This window comes from Pseudophryne corroboree, chromosome 3, assembly GCF_028390025.1.
Source record: "Pseudophryne corroboree isolate aPseCor3 chromosome 3, aPseCor3.hap2, whole genome shotgun sequence".
Taxonomy (NCBI): domain Eukaryota; kingdom Metazoa; phylum Chordata; class Amphibia; order Anura; family Myobatrachidae; genus Pseudophryne; species Pseudophryne corroboree.
This window is the reverse complement of record NC_086446.1, coordinates 540378349-540405061: the sequence shown is the minus strand read 5'-3', so window position 1 is coordinate 540405061 and position 26713 is coordinate 540378349. Positions and strand designations below refer to the sequence as shown.

The 26713-nt window shown below is 45.8% G+C and overlaps 1 protein-coding gene across 2 annotated transcripts in view; it reads right to left on the bottom strand.

Moving 5' to 3' along the window:
* The window catches only part of KIF19 (kinesin family member 19), a 240429-nt gene that overhangs the window by 15722 nt on the left and 197994 nt on the right, over window positions 1-26713 (bottom strand). For both annotated transcript variants that reach the window (XM_063961184.1, XM_063961185.1), the window contains exons 13-17: window positions 23860-24130; window positions 23378-23499; window positions 12797-12966; window positions 7835-7940; window positions 4381-4465 (exon numbers count right to left, since the gene is read on the bottom strand). In XM_063961184.1, the coding sequence (XP_063817254.1) occupies window positions 4381-4465; window positions 7835-7940; window positions 12797-12966; window positions 23378-23499; window positions 23860-24130 (754 nt within the window). The remainder of the gene's footprint in view (window positions 1-4380; window positions 4466-7834; window positions 7941-12796; window positions 12967-23377; window positions 23500-23859; window positions 24131-26713) is intronic.

Genomic DNA, 26713 nt, shown 5'->3' with positions numbered 1-26713 from the left:
AGGTAATAACTGATTTGCCGGCTGTCTCATGTCGTCAACAGTCTTTTGTAAAGTGCTGACACTATCACGTAATTCCTTCCATAAGACCATCCAGTCAGGTGTCGACTCCCTAGGGGGTGACATCACTATTACAGGCAATTGCTCCGCCTCCATACCATTTTCCTCCTCATACATGTCGACACAGCGTACCGACACACAGCACACACACAGGGAATGCTCTGATAGAGGACAGGACCCCACTAGCCCTTTGGGGAGACAGAGGGAGAGTTTGCCAGCACACACCAGAGCGCTATATATATACAGGGATAACCTTATATAAGTGTTTTTCCCTTATATAGCTGCTGTATAGATTTATCTGCCAAATTAGTGCCCCCCCTCTCTTGTTTTACCCTGTTTCTGTAGTGCAGGACTGCAGGGGAGAGTCAGGGAGCTGTGAGGGAAAATGGCGCCAGTGTGCTGAGGAGATAGGCTCCGCCCCCTTCTCGGCGGCCTTTCTCCCGCTTTTTTAAGGAAAAATTGGCAGGGGTTAAATGCATCCATATAGCCCAGGAGCTATATGTGATGTATTTTTTGCCATCTAAGGTGTTTTTATTGCGTCTCAGGGCGCCCCCCCCCAGCGCCCTGCACCCTCAGTGACCGGAGTGTGAAGTGTGCTGAGAGCAAAGGCGCACAGCTGCGGTGCTGTGCGCTACCTTATTGAAGACAGGACGTCTTCTGCCGCCGATTTTCCGGACCTCTTCAGTCTTCTGGCTCTGTAAGGGGGCCGGCGGCGCGGCTCTGGGACCCATCCATGGCTGGGCCTGTGATCGTCCCTCTGGAGCTAATGTCCAGTAGCCTAAGAAGCCCAATCCACTCTGCACGCAGGTGAGTTCGCTTCTTCTCCCCTTAGTCCCTCGGTGCAGTGAACCTGTTGCCAGCAGGATTCACTGAAAATAAAAAACCTATACTTAAACTTTTTCACTAAGCAGCTCAGGAGAGCCACCTAGTGTGCACCCTTCTCGTTCGGGCACAAAAATCTAACTGAGGCTTGGAGGAGGGTCATAGGGGGAGGAGCCAGTGCACACCAGGTAGTCCTAAAGCTTTTACTTTTGTGCCCAGTCTCCTGCGGAGCCGCTATTCCCCATGGTCCTTTCGGAGTTCCCAGCATCTACTAGGACGTCAGAGAAAGGCAAATATTGGGGGAGGGGATGTTTCCTGGCTTACTGCAGGGACGACTTTAGGCCTGTTATAGTGGAGTGGCCCAATCCATAGTGGATGCAGTGCAATTAACGCCAGGACCGGCACCCAGTGCTGCATCCTGATTCCTTGTAGCCTTTCCCGGGCAGTGCTAGGCTCTTCCAGGTGGCTCAGATGCAACCAAGGCCAAGTGTGACACTACAGATGGGGAGCGGCAATGTGACTGATGTTTTTCTTTCTTGTGAGGGCCAATGTGTGTGTTTTGTCTACAGTGTGGAGGCCAATGTGTATGTTTTTTTCCAGTAGGGGACAATGTTTGTGTTATTATTTACCTGTGGGGACCAATGTGTTTTACGTTTTTAAATTGTGTTTATTTTCATCTTGTGGGAGCCAATTTGTGTTTTTTATTTCATGTGGGGACCAATATACCCTATGAGGACCATGTACCTACTTCTAACTTGGTAATACGTACTGATATACATCATGAGTGCTTGTTTCCCTAATTTTCAGCAGCTCCCAACAATCGATCCCGCCAAGCCCCAATATGCCAAACCTGAGAATGCTGGAGACAGCAAACGGTTTGTAAATCACATTCTGACATTAAATTACCCTTTTCTCTCTACCTAGTAATTAACCAATTCACCCCCTACCACCAGTCTGTCTTTCACAATGCCTACACCTTCCAGTGTCACATGCCTATGGGGGGGATCTAAGTACCCAAAGCCCCACCCGATGGTCCAACTGTTTGTTATTTTAACTAAGCCACCTGCAGCAACGTGCAACTGAAACCCCACCCTCATTGCATTTTGCCCATACCTCTCTTTAAAGACCGCCAAATCACACAGTTAGGGGCTGGGGTCTAATATTACAATGCACCCACCCCCACACCCATCATTAATTTACTGGCTGGGCTGCTCCTGCATCTGACCCATGAATATTGTTAAGTGTGGTGGGTGGGCATGTATATGTGTCTTCAGGGAGACGTGAGAAGACAAGCAATGTGTAACTGAAACACAAGAGACTGACAAATGTGTTTTTGATGTGCTTCTATTTTTATATACTCTTTTCAGCAATATCCCTATTAATTTCAGAGACCTATGCTGGAATAAAGTATATTTTGTCCCATTACCAACAGAGATAAAATAGTTTTTATATACTGTTTACATGGGCTTTTGATTGAGCGACTGATACATTTCTGTGGTCTGGATGGCACAGTCCTAAGCTGGTTCAAATCATTTCTCACAGGCAGGTCACAGAGAGTATCGTCTGGATTATACTCATCACCCCCAGTGCCATTGCCATGTGGTGTCCCACAAGGTTCTATACTATCCCCCATGCTTTTTGCAGTATACATGCTCCCATTGGGCGAAATAATCAGGCGCCATGGCCTGGTCTACCACTGCTATGCAGATGATACACAACTGTACTTGTCCTTTGCTCCGGGCACTGATAACCCAATAGCAACCCTAAATGGCTGTCTAGCTGAGCTACAGGAGTGGATGAGTGCAAGTTGGCTGCGACTGAACCCGGATAAAACAGAGGTCCTTATGATACGACCGCAACATCAAAGGACAAGACTGCAGCATAGCCAACCAACTGGACTTACACTCGGGGATTCAGAATTACAGACCAGTGATCGTGTGCGGAATCTTGGTGTTGTCCTGGATGGTGGCTTGACACTTAAACATCAGATATCAGCCACAATCAAATCCTCATTCTTTCACCTGAGGAACATAGCCCGAATCAAGCACTTAATTCCCTCAGATGATCTGCCAAAAGTCATACATGCATTTGTATCATCTCGATTAGACTGTAATGCCCTCTACCTTGGTCTCCCAGCAAAAGAATTGCAGCGCTTACAGCTGGTGCAAAACACAGCTGCCAGGCTATTAACCAACCAGCCCCGTTCTAGCCACATAACACCCATCCTCTACTCCCTTCACTGGCTGCCTGTACGATGGCGAATCATCTTCAAGATTGGCTTACTGAGTTTCAAAGCATTACATGACCAGGGCCCAAGGTACCTGAAACAGCTTCTGACCCCATACGGCCCCACTCGATTACTGCGATCTGTAGATGAAGGACTTTTAGCAGTACCTAGAATCTCCCGTAATTCATCTGGGGGTCGAGCTTTTAGTCATGCGGCTCCGACTCTATGGAACTCACTTCCCCGCACAGTGCGAGAGGCCCCAACTATAGAATCCTTCAAAAGTAGACTCAAGACTTTTCTGTTTACTCAATCATTTCCATAATGTCCCTTTTAGTATCTTCATGCTTCTGTATTTTATGAAAATGTACTTCATTATTTTCTGTACTATATTATGCTATGTATCTGTTAAGCGCCTTGAGTCCTATTGGAGAAAGAGCGCTATATAAATAAAATTATTATTATTATTATTATATATACCCACCTCTTACAAATCCTGCTTTTGCTCCTGTCTTCTCCTGAACAGAATCCCCCAAATTAGCATATTTATTGGTGTATGTCAGATAAATAATGACCTCTCTACCATATTGTTTCACTACAACCCAGCTATATAACTGATTGTTCCGCTATCAGGGCCATAATGAGAAGTGTGAAACAGATGCTGCTGCCCTGGGTGCACGGCAGAGTGGGTGGTACAGTCACGGTACCAACAGCACCCCACCACCTTGCTCCACCTTGCAGGGTGACTGGAGAGGATGTGCCAGGCACCCACCTTCCTGCTCCTCCGCTGCTCATCTGGCACTTGCGCTGTGATGGCATGACATCACAGCAGTAAATCATATTCAAACAGTTGTTCCGTAAGATATACACTGGATGGCATTACAAATCATGGAACACATAATACAGTAACTGTATATACTTGAGTTGTATGGGAATTGTATGTGTTTCCAGGTGTGGTAAGGAATTCAGAAGTTTATTTATTAAGCATCAGGTTCTTAATCCCAGTGCTTCCAAACATGTTTATGTCCAAAATGGAAAAGGGCACTGCTTTTAGCAGTGCGTAAACACGTTCTGGCATAAATACGTACAAAAGCCCTGCTTTTAGAATCCGACGCATAAAAAATAAACTCCTTGGACGGTAAACTCAAATGGGGCAGGGGACGATGTGAATGATCACTATTCTATGTACAGTGCTACATAATATGCGGTGCTATATAAATAATAATCTTCAAGCAAACTCATTATGGGCAACACGCATTGTGCGTGAATACTCTTACCTTTGCGTGTCAATGCAACTTTGTTGCTGCTGTCAGGAGAATTGATGTGGCCGCTTACACTCGCCAGATTGTCACGAGGAAAGGACTGACAGATTAAAAAATTTAATTATTTGCAGCAAATCACAACATAACATTATATCATGAGCTTCCCAGTTCTTCCCTGTATTAGACAACATAGGGGTATATGCAATTGCGGTCGAATTCCCGAAATTGTCGAATTTTGGGACTTTTTCGCCAAAAAAAAAAATCGACAATGCAATTCAGTACTTTCCGTCAAAAAAACGGACTTTCAAAATTCGACTTTTTGAAATTCGACTTTTGTCAAATTCGACTTTTCTGCAATGATACAAGTGCTGCAATTCGACCAAAGTATATTCAACTGAAGTTTGGAAATTCGACAACAGTGCTTTTAGACAGTAAATTCGTCATTTTCAATCCGCCACACTTTGGTGGGTGAAACTAATAAAAAAAATTTAAAACATGTTTTTTTTGTGGTTTTTTTTCTTGGTAATAGCATATCTATTTATATTAGAAGGGATTAGGTACTTGGTTTGTCTTTTTTGGAGGCACAAGTATTATTTATATATTTATAAAAATAATATTTTTTTTTTTTTTAGATGGAATGGTAAAATCCCAGAAAAAAATGGCGTGGGGTCCCCCCTCCAAAGCATAACCAGCCTCGGGCTCTTCGAGCCGGTCCTGGTTCTAAAAATCCGGGGGGAAAATGGACAGGGGATCCCCCGTATTTTTAAAACCAGCACCGGGCTCTGCGCCTGGTGCTGGTGCAAAAAATACGGGGGACAAAAAGAGTAGGGGTCCCCCGTATTTTTTACACCAGCATCGGGCTCCACTAGCTGGACAGATAATGCCACAGCCGGGGGTCACTTTTATACAGTGCCCTGCGGCCGTGGCATTAAATATCCAACTAGTCACCCCTGGCTGGGGTACCCTGGGGGAGTGGGGACCCCTTCAATCAAGGGGTCCCCCCCCCAGCCACCCAAGGGCCAGGGGTGAAGCCCGAGGCTGTCCCCCCCATCCAAGGGCTGCGGATGGGAGGCTGATAGCCTTGAGGAAAATGACATGAATATTGTTTTTCCCAGTAGTACTACAAGTCCCAGCAAGCCTCCCCCGCAAGCTGGTACTTGGAGAACCACAAGTACCAGCATGCGGGAGAAAAACGGGCCCGCTGGTACCTGTAGTACTACTGGGAAAAAAATACCCAAATAAAAACAGGAGACACACACCTTGATAGTAAAACTTTATTGCACACCTGCCGACACACACATACTTACCTATGTTGACACGAAGCAGTCGGTCCTCTTCTCCAAGTAGAATCCACGGGTACCTGAAAATAAAAGATAATTATACTCACCTGATCCAGGGTCCAGAGATAAATCCTCGTACTTGTCAAAACAACAAAACGAACACCCGACCAGCGGACTGAAAGGGGTCCCATGTTGACACATGAGACCCCTTTCCACGAATGCAGACACCCCCGTGACAGCTGTCACTGAAGTGTCTCTTCAGCCAATCAGCGAGTGCAACGTCCTTGCACTCTGCTGATTTGCTGTGTGCGTCTGAGCTCAGACAGCGCATCGCAAAGCCTCTCCATTATATTCAATGGTGGGAACTTTGCGGTTAGTGGTGGGGTCACCCGCGGTCAGCGGCTGACCGCGGGTAACCCCACCGCTGACGGCAAAGTTCCCACCATTGAAAGTAATGGAGAGGCTTTGCGATGCGCTGTCTGAGCTCAGACGCACACAGCCAATCAGGTGAGCGCTACGACGTGGCACTTCCTGATTGGCTGAAGGGACCTCAGTGACAGCAGTCACGTGGGGTCCCGGCATTCGGGGAAAGGGGTCTCATGTGTCAACATGGGACCCCTTTCAGTCCGGTGGTCGGGTGTTCCTGTTTTTTTTTTTTTGCCAAGTACGAGGATTTTATCTCTGGACGTGGATTTATCTCTGGACACTGGCAGGTGAGTATAATTTTTTTCACAGGTACCCTCGGATCGTCGGAGACTGTGGCAGTCGGCGTGTCAACATAGGTAAGTATGTGTGTGTCGGCAGTGTGTAATAAAGTTGTACTTGTCACGGTGTGTGTCTCCTGTTTTTATTTGGGTATTTTTCCCCAGTAGTACTACAGGTACCAGCGGGCCCGTTTTTCTCCCGCATGCTGGTACTTGTGGTTCTCCAAGTACCAGCTTGTGGGGGACGCTTGCTGGGACTTGTAGTACTACTGGGAAAAACAATATTCATGTCATTTTCCTGACTAGTTGGATATTTAATGCCACGGCCACAGGGCACTGTATAAAAGTGACCCCCGGCTGTGGCATTATCTGTCCAGCTAGTGGAGCCCGATGCTGGTGTAAAAAATACGGGGGACCCCTACTCTTTTTGTCCCCCGTATTTTTTGCACCAGGCGCAGAGCCCGGTGCTGGTTTTAAAAATACGGGGGATCCCCTGTCCAATTTCCCCCCGGATTTTTAGAACCAGGACCAGCTCGAAGAGCCCGAGGCTGGTTATGCTTTGGAGGGGGGACCCCACGCCATTTTTTTTTCGGGTTTTTCACGTTTTTCCCCGTTTTTTTTAAATCGCGGCAAAATCCGTCAAATCGGCCGTTTTTCGCCCGCAGGACTGTCGAATCCGTTTTCCATTGAATATGGTGAATTTCGGCAACCACTTGCCGAAATTGGACGGTCGAATTGTGTCGAATTAAAAAACGGCGATAATTTGCCGCGATTCGCCGCTAATTGCATATACCCCATAAACTCTAATATAGAAAATTCTCAACACAAGCAACAAATATATCCATATATCTGGCAAGTAGTGAAAGTTGGAAAATGAAAAGATGTCTCATATAAAAGCATCATATCTAAGGTTAGATACTGGCTCACAAGCAAGACTGCATGCAGTGGCAACTATCTTGAATTTTGCACTAAATCTTTGCCTTCATATTTTAGTAAATAAGGCAAGATGTCTCTTCGGAATACAGACGTTTTACCGGTGGCCGGGATCCCAGCTATCATGATCCCGACTGCGAGATCCCGACCACCAGTATGCCGGCTCACTGTGCACGCCACAGGTTATATTCTCCCTCCATGGGTGTCATGGACACCCGTAGAGAGAGGAAAGCCTGTGCTACTGGTATTCTGCCGGCGGAATTTCACCGCCTGTCGGGATTCCGGCGTCGGTATTGTGTCCGCTGGGATCCCGACAGGCGGTCTCGTGATTGCCTCCCACCTCTTCATATTCGCTCAAGACGTTTAATATGTATTTAATAATTAGACTGCAAGGCAACAGGTTACTGAAAAAAAATTAGTGGTAAATTAGTATTTTAAGGATAAAACTGAAAACTATATTTATTTGTAATTGCCTTTTCAGCTTGATGTTAGACTCCCTGCACAACCAACAAGGTAGACAGAGCTACAGTAGATGTGAAAACACTCCCTTACCTCCTTTCTGACCATTCCATTCATATGTATTGGAGGAGGAGTCACCACTGTGGAGTTCTTGAAATACCGAGCATGGGGACTGGTTTTAAATACTTTGTTTGTATCACTGATGAGGAAAAAGAGTATGTCAAATATAGGCTTAAAGTCCCTTTGTTAACAGACAGGGCCGGCTCCAGGTACGTTCCAATACCGAACAGGGCGCCACACTTAATGGGCGCCGCTAGCTCTCACCGCCACATTGGAGCCTGGAGCTGGTTTCTACAGCAGCAGCATCCGTCCCGCGCCCGCCTCCTAGCAGTGGCTGTGTGACGACGAGGGGGAGTGCTGTGGGCAGGCCAAAGCTAAACTATGTGCTCGCTATGCGGCGCCGGCGTCTGGTCGCACAGCGCGCACATAGTTTAGCTTTGGCCTGCCCACAGCACTCCCCCTCGTCGTCACAACCACTGCTAGGAGGCGGACCGCGGGACGGATGCCGCTACTGTCCCTTCGCACACACACTGTCACCAGAGCAGACCAGTTCTTCCTTGGCTGGCTGCTGCGAGGGTGCGGTGCATCTAGAAGCAATTGGATACTTCTGAGCACCTAATCGAAGTAAGCCCTGCCTTAGGGTAGTTTTTTTTTCTCTCATATGGTGCACTGTCCTAGCGGATCATGTGTATCTGGCACTGTGTGGCATATAATGTGTATCTGGCACTGTGGGGCATATAATGTGTATCTAGCAGTGTGGGGCATATCATGTGTATCTGACACTGCTGGGGGGCATATAATGTGTATCTGGCACTGTGGGGCATATAATGTATATCTGACACTGTGGGAGTATATAATGTGTATCTGGCACTGTGGGGCATATACTGTGTATCTGACACTATGGGGGCATAAAATGTGTATCTGGCACTGTGGGGCATATAATGTGTATCTGATACTATGGGGGTCATATAATGTGTATCAGGGACTGTGGAGCATATAATGTGTATCTGACACTGTGGGGGAATATTATGTGTATCTGACACTGCTGGGGGTATATCATGTGTATCTGACTCTGCTGGGGGCATATCGTGTATCTGGCACTGCTGGGGGCATATCATGTGTATCTGGGACTGTGGGGCATATAATTTGTATCTGACACTGTAAGGGCATATAATGTGTATCTGGCACTGTGGGGCATATAATGTGTATCTGGCACTGTGGAGCATATAATGTGTATCTGGCACTGTGGAGCATATAATGTGTATCTGGCACTGTGGGGGCATATAATGTGTATCTGGCACTGTGGGGCATATAATGTGTATCTGGCACTGTGTAGCATATAATGCTTATCTGACACTGTGGGGGCATATCATGTGTATCTGGCACTGCTGGGGACATATCATTTGTACCTGGCACTGCTGGGGGCAGATAATGTCTATCTGACACTGTGGGGCATATAATGTGTATCTGACATTGTGGAGCATATAATGTGTATCTGGCACTGTGTGTGGCATATAATGTGTATCTGGCACTGTGGGCATATAATGTGTATCTGGCACTGTGGGGCATATAATGTGTATCTGGCACTGTGGGGGCATAGTATGTGTATCTGCCACTATGGGGGCATATCATGTGTATCTGGCACTGTGGGGGCATATCATGTGTATCTGGCACTGCTGGGGGCATATCATGTGTATCTGGCACTGCTGGGGGCATATCATGTGTATCAGGCATTGCTGGGGGCATATCATGTGCACCTGGCACTGCTGGGGGCATATAATGTGTATTTGGCACTACTGGGGGTGTATGTGTATCTGGCACTGCACTTCTGGGGTCATTATGTGTCTGACACTACACTGGAGACATGTATAATGAACACTACTGTGGGCGTTATGTGTAAGGCTGCTAATTGTGTGTGTGTGTAGAGCCGGCCCTGTTAGCAGATATGTGATAAATGCATAAATTCACTCCTGACTGCACCAAAAGGTCAGGGGAACTATATCGGTGACTCCTAAGACAAGGGGTATATTTACTAAAGATTGATTTCCATTGTTTTTGTGGGTTTTTATTTATTTATTTATTTATTTAAAATTGATGGAAATTGGTTGAAATCAATATTGTGTTTCAGGGGCTATAACACATTTACTAACAGACGATTTCTTAAATGTTAGTAAATGTGTATTTTAGCCCCTGAAACACCATATCAATTCAGATTGATTTTCGCAGTGGTTTATTCGATAAAAATCAATGGAAACCGATCTTTAGTAAATATACATCAAGGTCTTACATAGTTGTGAGGAAAGTGGAAACATATTATTGAATCCTAAGAGCACAACTTTAATAAAGCAGAACAACTACAATATTAAGAAAAGTAATGGAAAATAACAAAAAAGAAAAATATTGACATCATTATTTAATACAAAATAAGAAACAAAGATATAAATGAGAATTTGCAATAAAGGGCCTGATTCAGAGTTGTGTCCAAACCCAATGCTTTCGCAGTTAAGTGATTATTGCCCACCTGCGCAATTGCCGTGATGGTCCTGCGACAGCGGTTGCAGAGAGGATTTATTTGCAAATTGATTGACAGTCAGGGACCACTTGGGAGTATTAACAGCAAGTGGCAGCAAAATGCAGGAGTGTCATGACCATTTTAGGGGAGTGTCTTAGCCTGTGTCTGTGATCTTGTGCCCAGGAATGGTAGCTCGGCACCATACTTCCTGCTGCCATGTTGCGCTACCATAGGGCTAGCGACAACTTGGATAACTGACTGATCTGCAATGGATGCTGCATGTTTGTGCACAGCTGATGGGTCTCCCAAAGCCACCGGTGGCCGCCTCAGTACAAATCCACATGGCTGTTGCATTTACATATCTTTTGCACAGTATCTGAGTACACATTGAGAGCTGCGTCAGCATTAGCACATCTCTGAATCAGGCATTATGCTCAGTACACACAGTCTGTTGGCCTTTGGAGTCCTGAAGAGGCAGCAGCTGTCACAGTAAGAGTTTCCTTGGCAACGGATGCCACTAAGGCCCAGAAGTAATAGCCTGAGATTTGTGGCACAAGTGCGATTTCGGCTATAAAGCCGGACATCATGTTCCTAAATGTATGGCCATCACGCTTTAATCACCTATAAAGTGCGAGTATAACACTAAAGCCACCATTGGACATATTAAAAGATATTTGTACCTATTGATGTGAACTATGTGGATATTTTCTTCCTTTTTTTGTGACATCTGAGAAACAAGAGGATTATTATTATAACTGGAACACAAGCAGATGTGCATCACTTCACTATTGCAACCACCCCTGGACAAGGGTTTGAGATAGTCAAAAGCGATCGCCCAACTGACAAAGGTTACTAATTAGAAAAACAGTACACACTATGGGGGGAGGTATTCAATTAGCTCCGGTTATCTCAGAGCTGTTGAATTCGCCCCCCTGCCTATGCAATTGTGGTCCGTTTTCGCAAGTTTCTAAGGCATTTTCGCCATCGCCTTTTCACCTTTTTTTTTTTTTGGTGAAAAGGCACTGGTGAAAAATGCCTCAAAATCGGCGAAAGCGGACTGCGTTTTCGTCGGCGCAGGTGAGAAAACGTGGATTTGCTGATCCACATGTTTTTCTCTCCTGCTGAATTTTTTGCCTAGCCGAAAAAACGGCCCTGCTATTCAATACGACGAATCCCCATTCGCCCTAAAAGTATGGAAAAGTAAAAATTTTTTTGCATAGGCAAAAAAACTGACCCAATTGAATACAGCCCCCCCCCCCCCCCCATATCCTTTTTCATTTATTCCCTTCAGCCTTGAATTTACTGTTAAGTTAAACACAACTATTCCACACTGCTCATAGTACTATGGTGCAAGGTTATCCAATGCTTTACTTGAGGAGAGGCGCCCGCACATGTGCGGCAGTACCGCCGCTGCCGAATCCGACCGCAGCCGGATGACAGGACAGCGGCATTTCAATGTGAACACATACATTTCAATGCATGTGTTCACACAGTGCGGCTGTGCAGCACTGTGCTCCATTGAAATCCTGTGAGTCACTGGCCGGATCCTGTTCTGCGGGATCCCGCAGAACAGGATCCGTGTGCACACAGAACCCTCCTCCCGGCCAAGCGGGTCCCTTGGCCGCTATGTGTGGCCATCGCGTAAAACCTTTTAAGGGGAAGTATCCTCCTAATTTTCTTCAACTCTCTGATTTTTTAAAATTTGTGTACACTATATTTTGCCATCTTCTTTTCTTTTATGCACGGTCGAGATATCCAGTTGGAGACTCTCCAAAGCAAGCATCACTTGAAATGTAAGATAGCGCCAGAACAATCTCCTTTTTTCATACCCGAATCTGAGGAGCTTAGCTGAAGGGTCCTGCTGTTCCTGGCTGCACAACTTACACCTTCCCTTTTAAGTAGCTCTTGGTGCAAGCTATCCTACTGTACCTTCCAGTTAGTGGCAAATAGTTTTAAGTATGTAGATTTTGCCTTAAAACTACAATAATTGCCACTTTAAATCTAGAGGATATATTGCCAATACCACACAGTTACTTGCAAATCGCAGCCTTTTACATTTGGGCCAATGTGTATCTACTTCAGAATTCTGTAGACAAGATGTGCATTGAGCATAAGATTTTATTACAAAGTTTTTCCTTATTCTACAAGCATACTGCATTGTACGTTATAGATATCCAATAGTAATTCTCAGCTGTGTACTGGGAACGGGATGCAGGTACAATGTCGGCAATACCGACAGACGGAATCCCGGAGCACCAGGGCTATTCCCATAGGGCTTGTCCATGACACCCATAGAGTGGGTACAGACCCTGTGGCGGGCACAGCAAGCCCGAGCACCGAGACGCTTAGTGCTCGCCCTGCAACGGCATTCTGTTGGGCGGGATGCCGCTGTTGGGATATTGACAACCGGCATGCCGGTTTATGTATGTAATGTTTATGTATGGAACCCGGAACAGTGGGACATCTATTCACCAGTTTCTCACCTCTCTGCCTCAGACAGAAGTCGTGGAAGCATTCTCCTATATGACTCTATGTGATTCAGATTCCTATTGTCTGATCCAAATGTCCTCACACTCTCCTGGTCTGAGTCGGGCTCCTGGGCGTTCTCTTCCGCTGTGATCTGAGGAAGCTTTGGCAGAGAGTTTTGGCTATCCTGCAAACAGTTAATGTCTTGTTTGAAACTCAGTGGTATACAGAAACAGTTCAACTGGCAACACAAACTGGTTAATTACATATCTTAATAACATTTTAAAATTCAGACAAATATCATTATTATTATTATTACTACTATCATACAGTATACTTATAAGGTGCCACAAAAATCCACAACGCCATATAGTGGGGATGAAGAGCATATTACAAAGACATAGCTGACCAACAGGCAAACTTCTGGACTTTGAAGAAGCATAATACAGAACATAAGACATTACAGGCAACGTATATAAAAAGTGTCATAAAAACCTGCAGTTGGGTAAATGGGTGAATGGGTCTAGACTGCACACCCTAGTGGTTGTAATGAGAGGTGCTATCTGCTGACATTTTACGGTACTACAGGAGAAGGAATGGGTGCATATGCACTATGCAATCATTACTGTATATTACAATATATAATATATAATAATAGGTTGTTAGCATATAATTGGCCAATGATATGGGCTTGCCCACCGCGTCGAGGTCACCTCTATCAAGCAAGTCCCTAACACTTTGGGGTTCACATCGTGGTGCAGTGTCAGACTGGCTGACCATGGATTTGCTTCCAGTCCATTTATGCCGGAACAATGTTTAGAAGCACCCGGCTCTTTGCCCCCAATACCTACATCACAAGTGAATGCAGGTGAGAGTGCAGAGAACTGGCTGCATCTAAACATTGGCCCGGCATAAATGGACCAGAAGCAAATCCTCGGTGAACCTGTCTGATGCAGAATGGGTGCAGGGTATGTGGTCACAGGAGTCCCCGAGTTGAGTGGTACAGCTGCTGCCATTATATTTTTAGAAATTTCTTTGAGAATATGGCACAGGCGCCAATATATTGCTGGATATATGTCTCTTATCTTCTACGCAGTCGCTGGTGGAATATTTCTGGAGGGTAGAGTCCCATGCAAAAGCTTAAACATCCCCTTATTTCTGGAAATGCCTCTGTGCACTCCATCATTAAGAAAATATTTTTTGAACAACAATCAATAATTACAATAGAAAAAGTACAACCTCACTTTCTGCGCTCCAAATGTCCCCTTGATTTAATGGTTTCTCACCAAAATAATGGTTTCACATGAAAAATAAAATAAAACACAACATAGTGTAATATAGTCTATGTGAAATAGTTGTTTCCACTGTGTAGGGGGGAAGAATAGGTGATGTAGAATTTTCCCGAAAGGATTCAAACGTCCACCTTCTTATAGGATCACCACAAGTGATGTCATGCCAACGGAACAAGGAATTCGTACATGTATGCTTACTTGTATGAGCGAGGTAGAAAACACATAAAGGTTTCTTTATTTTGTGAGTGCTGTCTTATTTATCTTCAACCAATTTAAAGAGGATGAATATCACTCGCAAGGTGCATAAGAAGAATTGAAAAAAGGGAGCCAATTAGGGCAAACAAAACCCCTTTATTCAAAATTAAAATACAAATAGACGACCAGCCATACCATATAAGGAAACTGAGATGGAAATCAACTGACACAATATGACCCGGGTATCAATATGTCATAAGTTCCCCTCAATGGATATGACAGGTTAGAACATCAATATGGCACTGTATCAATATTGATGGCTGGTCGTCTATTTGTATTTTAATTTTGAATAAAGGGGTTTTGTTTGCCCTAATTGGCTCCCTTTTTTCAATTCTTCTATGCACCTTGCGAGTGATACCATTATTTTGGTGAGAAACCATTCAATCAAGGGGACATTTGGAGCGCAGAAAGTGAGGTTGTACTTTTTCTATTGCATATTGTTGTATAGGTTGGTGACCTATTTCTGTACTACCTATTGCTGCTCCAATTTGCAGCGCCACAAGAGGAATTGTTTTTCTATTTTCCTAACAATCAATAATTAATGAATTAATTAATATTGCCCCTTTACCATAATTAATAAAATTGTTTTCTTAAAAGTATATCATTTCCCCCTTAATATATTAAAAATGAGATTTATGGTAGACTTACCATTGTTAAATCTCTTTCTGCAAGATACATTGGTTCCACAGAGAAACATCAGGGGTGTAGAGATGGATCTTGATCCAGGTACCAACAGGCTAAAACTTCAGACTGTCCCAGGATGCACTGGGGCCTGCTCTATAACCCCAACTCCAGGCACTGTGAGCTCAGTTTTGTTAAACAGTCCAATGCAGGAGCAGGTAAAAGAGAAGGTAGATGTTAGTCACATAGAACCACTTTTTCATGACAAGAAAAGGGACTAGCGGCCAATGCCATACAAACCCATAGAAGCTAGGTGCGTCAGGGTGGGCACCCTGTGGAACCAATGTACCTCGCAGAAAGAGATTTAACATTGGTAAGTCTACCATAAAGCTCCTTTTCTGCAGCAGGGTACATTGGTTTCCACAGGGAAACATCGGGGATGTCCTAAAGCAGTTCCTCATGGGAGGGGACGCGCCGTAGCGGAAATGAGAACCCGGCGTCCAAAGGAAGCATCCTGGGAGGCGGAAGTATCAAAGGCATAGAACCTAATGAACGTGTTCACTGAGGACCACGTAGCCGCCTTGCACAATTGTTCTGCAGACGCGCTACAGCGGGCCACCCAAGAAGGTCCAATAGACCAAGTAGAATGGGCTTTAATAGCAGGAGGAGCTGGAAGTCCAGCCTACGCATAAGATTGTGCAATCACCACTCTAATCCATCTGGCCAACGTCTGCTTATTTGCAGGCCAGCCACATTTGTGAAAACCAAAAAGTACAAAAAGGGTGTCTGACCTCCTGATAGAGGCAGTCCTCTCCACGTATATACGGAGAGCTCGTACCACATCCAAAAACCGCTCTTTGGAGGACAAACTAGAAGAGATGAAAGCGGAACCACAATCTCTTGGGTAAGGTGAAAAGATGACACCACCTTAGCTAAATAACCCGGGCAAGTTCTAAGAACTGCCCGGTCACGGTGAAATATCAGGAAGGGTAGACGACAGGACAAAGCGTCTAAGTCTGACACCCTCCTAGCAGAGGCGATAGCCAGTAGGAACAGGACATTAACCATTTAAGGTCCACTGACTCAAGAGGTTCAAATGGAGACTCTTGCAGGGCATTCAGGACAACAGACAGATCCCATGGAGCCACAGGAGGGACATAGGGAGGCTGAACCTGTAACACACCCTGAGTGAAAGTATGAATGTCAGGAATAGATGCAATTTTCCTCTGAAACCACACCGACAAGGCAGAAATATGAACCTTGAGGGAGGCCAGATGAAGGCCTAAGTCCAGGCCTTGTTGCAGAAATGCCAGAAGTCTGGAAGTTCTGAATGTGTATGCATCGTAATTCTTAGCAGGTGAAGTCAGAATGCCAGACCCTATAATAAATCCGCGCAGATGCCGGTTTGCGGGCCTTCAGCATAGTTTGGATAACCGCCTCGGAGAATCCTTTTGCCTTCAAGAGTGATGCTTCAAGAGCCACACCGTCAAAGCCAGTCTGGCCAGGTCCAGGTAGACACAAGGGCCCTGAACGAGGAGGTCCGGGCGTTGAGGAAGTAGACAAGGACGCTCTATCGAGAGACCCTGCAGGTCTGAGAACCAATGCCTTCTGGGCCACGCTGGAACGACTAGAAGTAGAATTCCTCCTTCTTGTTTGAACTTCTGCAGTACCCTGGGCAGAAGTGACACTGGAGGGAACACGTAGGGCAGTCGAAAGTTCCATGGAATTGCTAGTGCGTCCACGAAACGCGGCTTGAGGATCCCTGGTTCTTCATCCGAAGACCAGAACTTTGTGATTGTGTCGAGATTCCATCAGGTCTACATCTGGTAGGCCCCACTTGTCCACTAGGTGCTGAAAGAGTTCCTGTTGAAGACTCCACTCACCGGCATGCACGTCCTGACGACTGAGGAAATCCACTTCCCAGTTGAGGACTCCCGGAATGAACACTGCCGATTGCCATGCGGCTTTGAGTGCCTCCTTGATGGTTTATGTATGCCACTGTGGTGGCGTTGTCTGACCGTACTTGAACAGGCCTGTTCTGTACCAAAAGCAGGGCGAGAGACAAAGCATTGAACACCGGCCGCAATTCCAGAATGTTTATCGGGAGGAGTGACTCTTCCTTGGTCCATCGACCCTGGAAGGAGTGTTGCTCCAACACAGCACCCCAACCCCTCAGACTGGCATCCGTCGTCAGTAGGACTCAGTTGGGGATCCAGAAGGGATGACCACTGCTTAACTGCTGGTCCTGTAGCCACCAGGTCAGCGACAGACGAACCTCTGGAGTTAAGGAGATCATAAGAGACCTGATCCGAAGAGGCAGGCCGTCCCAGTTGGAAAGGATTAACTTCTGCAGAGGGCGGGAATGAAATTGAGCGTACTCCACCATGTCGAAAGCTGACACCATGAGGCCTAGTACTTGCATCGCTAAGTGTATCGACACTCTTGAGCGAGAGAGGAAGTATCTGATCCTGGCCTGAAGTTTCAGGACCTTATCTGGAGACAGAAACAGCCATTGACTGTGTGTCCAGAAGTGCCTCCAGATGCACCATGCTCCGAGCAGGGACCAGCGAGGACGTCTTCCAGTTGATTAGCCACCCGCGGGCTTGTAGGAAGTTTACCGTCAGTTGTAGATGACTGAGGAGGACATCTTGGGAGTTTGCCAGAATCAGCAAGTCATCCTGAAACGGCATGATTCTGACTCCCTGGCGACAAGATGAGCCATCATCACGGCCATAACCTCGGTGAAGATCCGAGGGGCCGTTGCAGAGCCTGGAATTGATAGTGGAGGTTGCCAATAGCAAACCGCATGTACTGCTGATGCGATATGGCGACAGGAATATGCAGGTAAGCATCTTATATATCCAGGGATACCATATAGTCTCCGGGTTCCATGGCCAGAACAATTGAGCGCAGTGTTTCCATACGGAATTTGGACACTCTCACAAACTTGTTCAGTGATTTGAGGTTGAGTATAGGCCGGAAAGACCCATTGGGTTTCGGGACTAGAAACATGGTCGAGTAGTATTCTCTGCCTCTCTGGGACAGAGGTACCGGCACTACCACTCCTGCATCCAGGAGGGAACGCACAACCAGTTGTATAGCTTGCGCCTTCAACGGATCCGAAGGGATAACCGTTGTGCAGAACTGGCGAGGGGGACGTCTCTTGAAAGAGACTGCGTACCTGTGAGATACAACTTCTCGCACCCATGCATCTGAAGTGGTCTTTAACCAGACCTGGGTGAATCGCAGCAGGATTGTCGTGTTTAGAAGCAGGCTGACGGGTGACCCAGGATTATTTTGCATTGGGCTTGGTGGTTTTGGGAGCACGAAATTGTCTTGGGAATGCCTGACCTTTTGCTTTCCCTTGAGGCTGAAAGGAGCGAAAAGTGGTACCTTTTGCCTCCTTCTGTGCAGAAGGATTAGTATTCGGGAGAAATGCAGTCTTAGCAGCCGCTAAGTCAGTCACAATCTTATTGAGATCTTCCCCAAATAGGATGTCTCCCTTAAAAGGGAGTACCTCCAAGGTCTGTTTGGAGTCCAGGTCCACCTTCCATGACCTCAACCACAGAATACGGTGAGCCAGGATGGACGTAGTCGATACCTTGGCCGCCAACACACCTGCCTCAGAGGACGCTTCCTGAATGTAATAGGCGGCGGTAGTAATGTGGGACAGGTACTGTCTGGCAATATCATATATATCCTGAGGCAGCTCTTCCTCTAATGCCTGAACCAATGCTTCAATTCCTTTTGCAGCCCAAAAGGCTGCTATAGTGGGTCTATGTCAGCGATTTTCCACCGCTGTGCCGTGGCACACTAGTGTGCCGTGAGCGGTCTCTAGGTGTGTCGCCGCCAGCCAGAGATGCTCCCCGTCGCTGCCCGCCAGAGAGATCAGTTGCCGTCTGCCAGCCAGAGACCCACCGCCCGCCGCAATCAATAGCCGAATCAGGCAGTGCTGTGCAGTGTGCACCTATGAGTCACGCACGCCACGTCTCATTCCTGCCTGGAGTGCCCACTCGCCTGCCCACTGACCACTCCACGTCGCATTCCTGCCTGGAGTGCCCGTCCGTCCACTGGCCACTGCTGCTCCTCCATCCATGCTGCCATCTCAGCGTTACACCTACAGGTTCTATATTTAAAATAAAAAATGTATTTATGTAAGCATTGTTTGGAATCACTGAAGGGGGGGGGGGGGGGGGGAGAGGAGGGAGGGATGTGGACAGCAGCAATTATTATTGGGGGCAGTTGGTGGAATAACTGGGGGGACAGTGTGTGGTGGAATTACTGGGGGAACAGTGTGTGGCATTATTAAGGAATAGATATGTTTTACCGACAAACGGGATGTTGGCTGTCAGTATACTGGCAGCGGCATCCCGTCTGTTTAATTACTGTGGAGGCCAATGTGTTTTTTTTCATGTGGCGCACTGATGGTGTGCCTTGGCAATTTTAAAATCTTATTGGTGTCCCGCGAGTTGAAGGTTGAAAATCAGTGGTCTATGTACAGCACCTGTAAGGGAGTAAATAGACTACAGGCATCCCTCCATACGCTTATCTGTCGGTTCCTTCAGTGAGGTGACAGTGGTGACAGGTAGAGTAGATGACACCATGAGACGGGTAACATGGGAATCCACCGGCGGTGAATTTTCCCACTTGTTACACAACTCATAAGAGGATAACGAGCTACCATCTTTTTAAATAGGGAGAATTTCTTTCCTGGCGACGACCAGAGTTCTTGACGTATGTCTACTAAATGGTCAGAATGCGGTAATAATGTTTTAGATACCTTCTGATATTTAAACTTCTCAGGTTTCTTAGAAACTGTAGTGGAATCCTCATCATCATCAGTGATCTGTAGGATCTACTTAATAGCAACCACTAAATCAGGGACATCAACCTGAATAGTAGATTCCTCGTCAGAAGCAGCTGTATCAGTGTCTGACGGGCCAGTATACTCCCCATCCTCATCAGAAGAATCTTCAGAGAGATTAGTGGATTGTCAGGAGGAAGTGGCCCGCTTAGATGACCCCTTGACAAGAGAGTGAGTTGGGGTAGGTTTATGCCTAATCAAAGATTGATTCAATTGCTGCAACTGGGAAGACAAATTATCCGCCCAAGGCGGATTTACCATAGGGACAATATGTTGCTGCAATGGCACAGGAGGTCCCAAAGGGGGCGTAAGGCGTGTTACAAGCATATTGAGCATAGTTGAGAACGCCACCCAAGGTGGCTCCTGATTGGTTACTTACTGGGAGATGTATGGCACACAGTACACAGACCGTCATACAAAGCTTCCTCCTCAGGCAAATCACTGGCGCATGCGCTGCATGATACAAGAGCGTCCGTGGATATCCCGCCCTTTGTGTTAGACATTTTAGTGAATGTAACCGCAGAGCGTATGAGTACGATACAGCCAGAGTACAATACCAGCGAATAAATACCCTAGTATGTGACAGCGTACACAGTATACAACACCAGTGTCTAAATCCGGTACTATGTGACTGCATACACAGTACACAACACCAGCCAATAAATCCGGTATTATGTGACTGAGTACACAGTAGAATACACTTGACTATAAATACTGTGAAGCACTACTTATGTGACCCAGACGCACCTAGTCCCTTAGGGTACAGAATACAGTGATAGCTAAAGTTGGGATACAGTGAAAGTGAAATCCACACAGCAGATACAGGCACACACAGTCACAGTGACCAATGCAAATAATTATTTTAGTAAGACAATAAAACTGCACTGGACTAGTATATGTATATATATATAACAATGTGCGGTCCGAGACCGGATGTATATATCAGAATACTCGTACAATATATTCTGGCACAGGTACACTTGTTCTTAACTAACGCTGTCTTAATAATGACATGTAGAATACTTAAGTGTCTGTAAAATCACGGCGCTGATGTACAGGCGGATTTACAGAGGAAACCTTGCCCTGCAGTCCCGGAGACCAGTCGCAGCTAATCATAAAAGATGGCGCCCAACGTCTCAGTAAGGGAGTGAGGGAGTGTGAGGTAGCTCCAGGGCGGGGACACCAGCAGTAGATGGTGCCCGGAGCTGGGGGAGAGGCTACAGGTCAAGCGCCTTCTCCCTATGTTGGTCCTCACCACCTGGTACTATGGAGTTTTAAGAAAGAGGATATTTAGATATCCGACCTGTACTCCTATGCCCTGGTGGATATAGTGGGGTCCCTGCTCTGTTACAGTGTCCACGCTAGCGTCGCAGTCCGTCTCCTTAGACTGCGACCGGAACGCAATTTAATGGCGGGTCCCGTCTGGGGGACCCTTTTACCTCCTCCCTTCAGTAGCAGCCACATGAACCACGAGAGAGTCTGCGACCGTGTGCCTAGAGCTGGAGCATCTCCGCCGCAAGTACTTGGGAACAGGTGCCAGCGGGAGTATGTGACGACGCTGGGGAGGGGGGGTGACGGAGCCGCAGCACAGAATGTCACCCCGACATGTAAGTGCTGCGGCCCTTGAAGTCTTCTAAAAGCTTTTTCAGGGCTGCCCAGTGCAGCCCCGTTAAGTGACCTGCTTCTCGAAACTGAGCTCACAGTGCCTGGAGGCGGGGTTTTTAGAGGAGGCCCCAGTGCATCCTGGGACAGTCTGAAGCTTTAGCCTGCTGGTGCCTGGATCAAGATCCATCACTACACCCCCAATGTTTTCCTGTGGAAACCGATGTACCCCGCTGCAGAAATAGTGTTTCCCTCCTAAGAAAAGTATCAATATTACAGTATCTGCTCCTTATTTAATACATAATGATTATCTTAATTATAATTGTATTGTGATTCATCTCCTGCTGATTGGCCAGATAAATACAGCGATTGTATTGTGGTTTGAGCAAAATACCATTAATGCCACAATCAGATGGACAGTGGATTGCTGAACACCATGAAAACCACTGAAGCAGCAGTGATGCTTACATATGGTACTGCAGCAGGAGGCATATGGTATAAGTAGATGCCTCTTGCATGCATGTGTAATCCTCCCCGAGGATACAGCATCGGATCACCTGAGACACCATCAGCCGGCTGAGTAACCCATGTGCTCCGTCGCTGAGGAAAGGAAATGATCATCTTCTGACCTTGGCCTTGGTACTTCAACAGAATGGAGGCGACATGCCCGTTTTGTGAAAACAGGTAATTGACAGTCTCCAGCCGTTTGGAGGTGGTGATCACTTCCAAACAGCTGCAGACTATCAATTACCTGACGTCTACAGCCGTACTGTGTCTGAGGATGCAGGACCCATACTGCACATGCTCAGTACAGGTCCTACACATGTGCAGTGTACCGAACATCAATACATTGCAACCTTTCCGGTATAGTGACCAGACCTGACTTAGGCCCACTGTGCCCATAAGGACACATTACAATCTGTCTGGAGCTTCATTTTATTATGGCACTTCATATGCTTAAACCTGTGACTCTCGAGTACCCTCAAGTACCCCAAACAGTAATTGAGGACTGGAGTTGAGAACCACTGACATAAACAGTAAGAACAGTGAAAACATGGCTGCCAAGTGATCTTTTGGGCCCTGGCACTAGGATGGGTATGGCTACACCACACTGGGTGTATAAGGGCCCTTTTCACATACGGAGCACTGCTGAAATGGATTGGCTGCTCTTCTGCTGGCAGACATAGCCCCATGCCAGATAGACCTGAGTACTTTGCACTCACCTTCCACTTCACACAACCCTGGGTGCTAACTATCAAAGCAAAAATGTCTGCTGTTTCCTCCACACACAAAACAACTAATTTCCATGATTCTCGTGCTGCAAATCTGGACCATAGTGCCCCATAAAGAGGTTATACTGCTACATCAGTTAATAAGCTACTGAATAATGGAACATAGATGCAGTTTACATAAGAAGGATTATTAAGAGTCAGAGGATGGTCAACAGTACACTGTGCACACTGAAGACCTGGTGAAAACATTGCTGAGACTCCGGCAAGACTTACTGGTAACACAGAAATGTATTCGCACCAGGAAGAAGAATTATGTAATGTCCATGTACTATGAAATGTTGCTGTACGTTCCATTCCACTATTTGCAATGCTAAAACCCTTGTGACCATATAAATACAAGATAATAATAATACCTAATTGTTTTTATATTATCCATAAAACTAACACCAAAAACTGTGAAACCCTCCCCCCCCCCCCCCCCCAAAACAAAACAGAAAAAAAACTAAAATAAATATTACAGGAATAACACACTACCTCCTGATACATATGTGAAGTTTGTAGTCTGAATGAATCCATTATAGTTCCTTTCAATAATTAATATTGTGTATTCTTATTAAGGTGAAAACTTCAAATGAAATGAGAGGTGTTGGGAAAAGGGAAATAATGGGGAGACCCAGCACTGGCTTTGCAGTGTTGTCCCTTGGTAAGTGATAAGGCTTTGGGGGTACATACCTTCAGAGCCATAACTGAAGTTCGATCGATTATGCTAATGCGCGCCAAAGTGCCCTCTTCCAGCTCTCTGAGGTAGACCTCATACAGATCCTCCAGTCGGTGAGGAACATTCAGGTTATTGTCTGAAAATGGATATAAGAGCAAACATTAAGCAGTAAAAACTCAACTGAAGATGCTGCTCAGTGGCTGTAGATACCTCATTCAAACTATCTTTATTTTTTACTTGTAAGTTTCTCCTTTGCCCTTTATGAAGGACCTAATTCCACCATAATCTAGCATCATATCAGAGGACAAGTGTAATATACTCAGCTGAATGGAAAAGGGACAAGCTCTCATTCAGATTGGTCTTACACACAAACTGATAACTACAAATCATCACCCTTCCCCCTTCTGTTATCTCTCTTTACCCTACTGCAGTTTTGCCTCCTGACTTAACATCAAGATCTCTTGCCCTGACTAAGTCCCCTGGTCATTATATGTACCAGTGATAATCCGCCTCTGCTGCTTGATGATCTCGTCACAGAGACAGCGATGCTGCTCAAATTTCTGCACCATGTAGTTCTTCTGTCGGATCATATTGTCCTTGAGCAAGGCATGGGACTGCATCTCAGTATTTTCAATCTCCAGTTCATGCACTTTACACAGCAGACTTAAGACTTCCCTCTGCTCTTCCGAGCTGATTCGTTTTGGTAGGATCTCCTCTAGCCTTCTCGCTCGCTGCCGAATTTCCTTAAACCTCTTCTCCAGCTCCAACTGAATAAGACATGATGAGATCAGGGATATCCAAAAGATAAGGTGGCAGTGGGGCAGATGTATTAAGCCTGGAGAAGTGATAAAGCAGTGATAAAAGCAAGGTGATAATGCACCAGCCAGTCAGCTCCTAACTGTCAATTTACATATTGGAGATGATTGGCTGGTGCATTATCACTGCTTTATCACTGGTTTATCACTTCTCCAGGCTTAATACATCTGACCCAATGCACAGTATCTCTTTTCCATCACTGCATATTTGACTTCTCCTGTATGTCTGTGTGCTCCCATATTTAAAAGGATGAGGACAGAAAAATAATAATGTTCATAGCAGTAGAGTGTTTCAGGAGACAAGTGTGTTGATCATGTGGGAGACAGAGACCTGTCCACTTGTAAGATTGCATAAGTGACAGCTGCATGTGAAAGGGGCAGACGCACTATGGGGCCCATTTCCAAACTTGTTTTAGCTATTTAAAACTTGTTGCGTATGATAAATGGTGCTATAATCAGCTCCCAACTGTCATTTTTTCCAAACACATGACAGGTAAAAGCTGATTGGCTGGAGCACCATTTATCATATGATACAAGTTTTAAATAGCTAAAACTTGTTGATAAATGGGCCCTTATTTGAGGAGGGGTATGGAAGTAATCAGTAAAGCAAAGAGTTAAACAGTGGAAGGCGTACAACCAGTTTTGGACCCACACATCCAGTGTGTACTAACCAGTTCGATATAATAAATAAACAATTTGCTCCCTTACCATGTACTGTTTTTTGTTCTGTTCATCTTAACTCTAAATAAAATAATTTAAAGAAGAAAGAAATAAACAGTGCAACGGCTGGATAAAGTACTCAACATCCTAAAAAGTCAACAGATTTATCTGTATTACAAATGACAAATAAGTCCCGTACACACTAGGCCACAGGTTCTCAAACTCTGTCCTCAGGACCCCACACAGTGCATGTTTTACAGGTCTCCTCACAGAATCGCAAGTGAAATAATTAGCTCCACCTGTGGACCTTTTAAAAAGTGTTAGTGAGTAATTAATACACCTGTGCACTTGCTGGGTTACCTGCAAAACATGCACTGTGTGGGGTCCTGAGGACCGAGTTTGAAAACCACTGCACTAGGCAATATAGTAAACGACGGTGCTCATTTTGACCCTTCGTGAGCGATATTGTTTACTATATTGTCCAGTGTGTACGCTGTAAATGACGGTCGATGCGCGTCCCCACGGCATGACGTCACTACGTTGGGTGGCCCAGGTCGGAAGGAGCATATCGCCTAGTGTGTATGCACCTTTACACAGATTGTTTCACACAATTATTTTCACTTTTTGAAAGTTTTAAAATCTGCAGACAATTAGTGAATTTAGAGTTTGAAAAGATCCAATATTTTACAACTATTAAAAAAAAAATTTTCTTTCTTAAATTGTTTTGGAAAAGTTTAAATACATGTTATTCATCTATTTCACTCAGAAAAAAAAAATTTCTGACTGGTTTTTGGAAAAAAAAATAAGAATTTACTCACCGGTAATTCTATTTCTCGTAGTCCGCAGTGGATGCTGGGAACTCCGTAAGGACCATGGGGAATAGACGGGCTCCGCAGGAGACTGGGCACTCTAAAGAAAAGATTAGGTACTATCTGGTGTGCACTGGCTCCTCCCTCTATGCCCCTCCTCCAGACCTCAGTTAGGGAAACTGTGCCCGGAAGAGCTGACATTACAAGGAAAGGATTTTTGGAATCCAGGGTAAGACTCATACCAGCCACACCAATCACACCGTACAACTTGTGATAACCTTACCCAGTTAACAATATGAACAACAACTGAGCCTCACTCAATGGATGGCTCATAACAATAACCCTTATTTAAGCAATAACTATATACACGTATTGCAGAAAGTCCGCACTTGGGACGGGCGCCCAGCATCCACTACGGACTACGAGAAATAGAATTACCGGTGAGTAAATTCTTATTTTCTCTGACGTCCTAGTGGATGCTGGGAACTCCGTAAGGACCATGGGGATTATACCAAAGCTCCCAAACGGGCGGGAGAGTGCGGATGACTCTGCAGCACCGAATGAGCAAACACAAGGTCCTCCTCAGCCAGGGTATCAAACTTGTAGAACTTTGCAAAGGTGTTTGAACCCGACCAAGTAGCCGCTCGGCAAAGCTGTAAAGCCGAGACCCCTCGGGCAGCCGCCCAAGAAGAGCCCACCTTCCTTGTGGAATGGGCTTTTACTGATTTTGGATGCGGCAATCCAGCCACAGAATGAGCCTGCTGAACCGTGCTACAGATCCAGCGAGCAATAGCTTGCTTTGAAGCAGGAGCACCCAGCTTGTTGGGTGCATGCAGGATAAACAGCGAGTCAGTCTTCCTGACTCCAGCCGTTCTGGAAACATATATTTTCAAAGCCCTGACTACGTCCAGCAACTTGGAGTCCTCCAAGTCCCGAGTAGCCGCAGGCACCACAATAGGTTGGTTCAAATGAAACGATGATACCACCTTTGGGAGAAATTGGGGACGAGTCCTCAATTCCGCCCTGTCCATATGGAAGATCAGATATGGGCTTTTACATGACAAAG